The sequence below is a fragment of the Anoplophora glabripennis genome, unplaced genomic scaffold (genome assembly GCF_000390285.2).
Source record: "Anoplophora glabripennis isolate ALB-LARVAE unplaced genomic scaffold, Agla_2.0 scaffold1297, whole genome shotgun sequence".
NCBI lineage: Eukaryota > Metazoa > Arthropoda > Insecta > Coleoptera > Cerambycidae > Anoplophora > Anoplophora glabripennis.
Window position 1 is genome coordinate 48,468 of NW_019417485.1, and position 6,263 is coordinate 54,730.

Here is a 6,263-nt window from a genome sequence, read left to right on the forward strand (position 1 = left end):
ACACCACAGAAATGAGACAACCCCCAAATCCAAAAGCCAAAGGCTTGTGCGGAAGGGGGCTACACTTGAAAAAACGCGGACAAACACCCATTATCCATCGACATTGCCAGTGCCGACACCGGGGATCGAACCCGGACCAGAGTAGGAAGCCTAGCCGAGAAATGCTTGCCACCGCACTCTCGACCGACTGCGCTACCGTGGCGGTTTATTTGTTGCATTTATTTTTTTGACCTCTAATTTTTATATGTACACATTTAAGATTAACCCTGCGTCCTATGAAATTTATAATTTTCATTTGATTCTTCGTAATTTGTGTAGGGGGAACAAGTGCAAAGAAACATTATTGTAGTAATACTGTTCCCTATTCCATTTTATTAGTATTATTTTAAGGCCTAAATATAAATTTAAATCTTTAGCTTTTATTGTGCACTGTACTTTCTTGTTCTTAAACGCAAACATTAGTTCTTCGAAAATTAGAAATTAACCAATAATTGTGCATTACCTTTCATAACATTAATTTCATGTTGCATTTTTTCCCATATTCGTTTTCTGTATTTACTGAAAAGTTATTTTAAACTGGCCCTCAACGCTCCCCAAATGAAATAATTACATGGGTTTAGGTCCGGGCATCGAGTTGGCCATTTTAAAGTGGCATTATTCTACCTATCCATCTGTTAGACCTTTAATAACCTGTAATACCTATATGTACTCTGTAATACCTGTAACCTGTAATAACTGGTCCTTTAACACTCTATTAACGGAACTTTTTGAAAGCCAACCTCTGCTGCTAAACGCCTTTTATTTACTTGAGGAATTTCTTCGACCCTTTCCAAAATTTGTTCCTCCAGCTGAATAATTCCGGACGTACATTATCCACGATTTAATGTTACAGGTAAAAAACGTCCTGGTACCCGAAGGCGTCTCTCCGCATTAGCAAATGTTTTGTGATTTGAAGTTCTTCGATTAAGAAATCTTTCACCATATTATGTTCGAACAGTAGCACAACAATTTTCTTCAGAATAACCCAAAACTACTAACATATCAGTTTGTTCAGCAAAAGTATAAATTGCAATAAAAAAACAAAGTAAGCTAAAATTAAATCACAGCTAGCTTGACACAGAACCTTTTAATTATTGTTATGAATTTGTTTCTCTGTTATATGGCACCTCGTACTAGAATGTTCTATTTATCTTAAACTGATTTTATATTATTTAATGCGCAAAAATGCCAATTTTACTCGAAATCCATAAACGAGGCAAAAAATCTTCAAAAATAGTGTATTTTTAAAAATATAAATTCTGTCGTCATTGGCGTACATATAAAAAAGTTACGGGATAGCCAGTGGCGCACAGGCACTAGAAATATAACATCCTGTATATGTGTTCTCACCAAATTCTATATTTACATTGCCCTTATATAAAAAAATATGTGTACCAAATTTGAAGTTTCTAAGAAAAAAAGTTTTCAAATTATTTGAAAAAAACTAGGTTATCTGTTCTATATTTAGAAGGCTATATCTCAGTAGGCGTGCACTTTTGTATATAGGTAAGTTAGGCTAAATAGTCTTNATTATTTGAAAAAAACTAGGTTATCTGTTCTATATTTAGAAGGCTATATCTCAGTAGGCGTGCACTTTTGTATATAGGTAAGTTAGGCTAAATAGTGTTGTTTAAATCCAAGGAATCGGTGCATGGTCAAGCGTTGTCCATCATTTTCAGGATGGACAACATTCATTAAATAAACTAAATATAATTTCAGTACATATGCACTACACTGTATTAATCTGTTTAAAGGAGCCATTAAATTTTGTTTGTTTTTACAGTTTTTGTTTTTCTGTACATAAAAATCTGCAAATTGGTCCGAACCAAAATCATAATTGTTCTAGAATTCTAATTACGTGCTAAAATCGTGACGAGAATTAAATTTGTGGCGCCATCTTTCGAATAAAAATGGTGCTAATATATGATACTTGATAAATATTACAGTATACTTTAAATTTATAGGCGGTCATTGTTTGAAATATTTTCTACAATATTTTAGTCAAGGAGGCGGTCATGTAAGGTAGTGTCTACCAGTATTGATAGATGGCGCTATCTACATGGAAAACACGGGAAAACGTAATGATTCATAACCTTAAAAAAAAATAATTGGTTTAAATTCTATTTCTAAATGTAACCTGTAAACGTTCAAAATTTTGTCCACCGACTCGTAATCATGTTTGGGCACGCTTAATCATGTTTTGACCAACAAAAATATGTTATTTCCTAATAAAAATAGGTTATAGTTTTTAAGTCAGGAAAACGTGGTGGCCACGCAAATAAAAGGTAATCTGCTAGTACTAATGTTTGGAATGCTGTAAGTACATCATAGGGTTACAATTTGCTTTAAATCTGATAGAACTAATTTTCAAATGCAAAATACATTATAGTTACTACTTTGTTTCAAGTAAATTGGAAACTTCACTTATTACAGGCAATGCAACCGTAATTATTCAAGAACAAAAAAAAACAGGTTTTTCAGATGTAAACCATCAGCGCCATATTCTGAAGAACCAAATTAGTGATGTGCGATGTGTACAAGAAAAATTGTTATGTGCAAAAAATATAGACGAGATTTTACCATTCTTGTTGTCCCGATAACAGAAGAGGAAGAAGAACAATAACTATTCGAAGTTTTCATTGAGGTTAAACAACCAACAGAAGTTACGGTTTTATATTTACATTTCAAAGAAAATTGTTGCAATGACTGGTGTTCAAGAAACTTCGTGTAAGCTTTGCCTCGAAACTGTAACCGTTAAAGGTTTTGAGGTAATAAACAACGTTATGAGAGATATTTCAGATGTTCTTTTGCTGAAATTGGTGAGTGATAGATATGTATTAGTTCAGAGTCGCTGATATGTATAGACACGGTCGATTATCTCCTAAAGTAAAATAGCTATCGAAAAATCATAGGCTGTGATACGCTGGGTTTCACTTAAACGTGCTATTTTTGCAAGAAAATTATTCACATTAAATGTATTTTTGACATGCCTTCTCAAGATAATCGCTATTAGACAAAAGAACGACTCGGCGTTTTTATGGAGGTAGAACCTTTCAAAGATAACTTGATGCACCAAAATATTTTTGTATAATTTATAAGAAAATGATTTTCAAAGTTCTATATTTCAAAAACGGTTAAGTTTAGGTACATGATGTGCTATACGAATTTTGTTTAGAATTTCGAGAAGAATTGAAATGTGGAATAATATACGGGCTGTTCCAATAAAGAAAAAACAACTTTGTTTCGCCATGACTTTTGGCCTGATCCTGTATATGTACTTAACTTTTCTTTATTGCAATAGATTTTTAAAAAGCCTAAAACGTTTGTATGTTATGATTTTTCGACAGCTATATTACTTTGGGAGATAACTGACCGTTTCCATACATATCAGTGACCCCGTAAATATATACACACTGTCCCATTTTAATGTACCGAACAAAAGTTATCAGGTTCCGGGGGGACCAAATTATCGTATCTTGAAATTAACCTTAATGTCAATTATCAAGGTCAACCTTGATTTTTTTAATGGAAACCCATATTTTTATTACAGTTTCGTATTATGCGGGAAAAAATATGTAAAGTTTGTATGAAATTTTTTTTTTTTGAATAGACTTCCTGTAATCTGTGTTATTTGAAAGTGCCCATAGCAGGATCTATGTGACTTTCACTGCTAAAGAATTGTTTTTTTAATTTTATCGATCTCTGCATTTTTCTACAGCAAAATCGTAGATGACATATTTATAGAAAATTAAATTTAGTATAAAAAAGTCCTCGGTAAAGTATTAATTCACGCGATGAATAGATTCAAACGTGTGAAAACTTAAAAAAATTCCTGTTTTATCTCTATAGACTTTTTGAAATTTGTAGATAGGACTCTAATTATCGCCTATGGACAATAAAGTAACGTGAAATGCACCCGAGATATAGATAATTTAAAAAATAACGGTAGGTTTACGTGTTAAATGAATAGCAGATTTTTAAAATCAAATAGCGATTACTAAAAATAAAAACTAGCAACTGAAATTTGGTGAGAATTTTTTTTCCAATGTTTAGAACAATGTTTCGTCAATGGAGCGGAAAAAGGAAATGTACGTTTGAAACAAAGCACCCTAATATTTATAAAATGGAAAACTTCTTGAACCTTTTGTCTTCTAATTGGGATTATTTTTCTTAGGTATCAGGTTCTAGTCTGACAGTCGGTCAAAATGATAAAGAACAGCAGCAATAATTTTTTTATTAAAATTCTAACGTTTTGTCCCGATCGAGAACTCTTTTTCAAAGAATATTCTTTAATCTAACCATCTCATCTTACTTTCAAAGTGTTTATGAACCGTATTACGTACAGAGACCACTCCAAATATTTAATTGCACAGATATGAATGGTGGTAATAGTATTTCTTTAGTACAAATAACAGAGCATTTGCTATCCAATAAGTTGGTTGATATAGATCCAAATAAAGGTGCTGGTAAAAAACTGTGCCCCAATTTGGATGTACCCTCTGTCACTAATATTTAATATTAGTATATTATTTGAATCGATTATATACGATAGTCTTTTATGGTGGAACAATATGGTTACTTTTCTAAAAGATCTATCGAGACTAATTTATTATGCTAGAACGAATAGGTACATTCGTGGTGCTATGGACCGTCGAATTCAGGTGGACGCCTTGTATACAGACAGTAGTAAAGCCTTTGATAAAATTGATCACAATATTTTGATAGCTAAATTGGCGGATATCGGTATACATAGTGATATATTGTGTTAGTTTGCCTCATAAATAACAAGCGTTCAAATAAAAACGTGGTCAAGTTGGTTCTGAAAATTTGGACGTAGGGCGTGGCGTATAGCAAATGAACTTAAACGTCATCTGTCAAAGCGCTATATCGCCGCTATCAATTTGAATATTTTCGTTTTAAAAAGCGTTTAAAATGNCAGGTGTAATGATTGTGATTACAAAACTATATACAAAATGTATATCAAAAAGCACCAACTCAAACATAAAGACCCTTCACAGGTTCAAATGTACAAGTGTAACAACTGCGATTACGAAACTAAATACAAGAGTCATATCAAATCACACCAACTAAAACATAAAGATCCTTCTCAGGTTCAAACGTACAGGTGTAATGACTGTGATTACGAAACTATATACAAAACGAATATCAAAAAGCACCAACTGAAACACAAAGATCTTTTGCAGGTTCAAATGTACAAGTGTAATGACTGCGATTATGAAAATAAATACAAAACGAACATCAAAAAGCACCAACTCAAACATAAAGACCCTTCGCAGGTTCAAACGTACAGGTGTAACGACTGCAATTTCGAAACTAAATACAAGAGGAATATCAAACGGCATCAGCTGAAACATAAAGATAAGGCGTACCGACTGTGACTATAAATCCAAATGCAGGAGTTGTATAAAATATCACATGCTGAAGCATAGAGAGCCTTCACGAGTGCAAATGTTCGGGTATGTATGAGCATGCGAAGATGTGTCGCGGGTTCAAATGCATCGATGTGATTCTGGAACCAAGCATAAGTAGTCTCTAAGGAGATATCTGTTGCTGCACAAAAACATTTGTGGGTGCGAAGTACGGCCCATTAAAACGCAAAATCCAGTCAAAAATGAAGTTATTCAAGGGACCGACCATGGATAAGTGAATATGAAGTAGAATGTAAAGCCTGTTGTGAAAAACATCGGTTCAAACAAAAACTCTCCCTGAAACAGAAAGAGACAAGTGATTTCGGACTAGTGCTTTTGTAACAATACATTAAAATGAATACTTTGTAATATACTGTAATAATTGCAATACTGTTTAATTTATTTTTAATATTAATTTTAATAATTTTTTTTTTTTATATATATATATAATATATAATAATATTATCGAAATTAAATTAAATTACTTATTTGGATTAAGTTCTATTATTATTATTATTAAATTGAAATTATTATAAGAACTATACTTTGATAATTTTTTTATATTCAACCACTCTCATCTTAGGGGTCAGTTCTAGTAACAATATATCACAATTCATAGACACAACAAAATTAAAACTCGAATCATAAATTATGTCTATATTATAAATTATTAATTCAATGATGGTTTCAACAATTTCAATTTTTCTTGTATTTCTACAAACAATTGTAAACAATAATCCTCAGTTAACAATATTTACGAAATACTAAATTCTAAATTATTTTCATATATAATCA

General features: G+C 32.0%; 2 protein-coding genes across 2 annotated transcripts in view; both read left to right on the forward strand.

Moving 5' to 3' along the window:
- LOC111692374 (zinc finger protein 710-like) overlaps positions 1–5,838 on the forward strand; it is a 10,630-nt gene extending 4,792 nt beyond the window's left edge. Inside the window, exon 2 of the mRNA XM_023456348.1 lies at positions 4,979–5,838. Within this exon, the coding sequence (XP_023312116.1) occupies positions 5,013–5,438 (426 nt within the window). The 5' untranslated portion in view covers positions 4,979–5,012 and the 3' untranslated portion in view covers positions 5,439–5,838. The remainder of the gene's footprint in view (positions 1–4,978) is intronic.
- Positions 2,742–6,263, forward strand: part of LOC108914852 — a 25,111-nt gene continuing 21,589 nt past the window's right edge. Inside the window, exon 1 of the mRNA XM_023456347.1 lies at positions 2,742–2,858. Within this exon, the coding sequence (XP_023312115.1) occupies positions 2,742–2,858 (117 nt within the window). The remainder of the gene's footprint in view (positions 2,859–6,263) is intronic.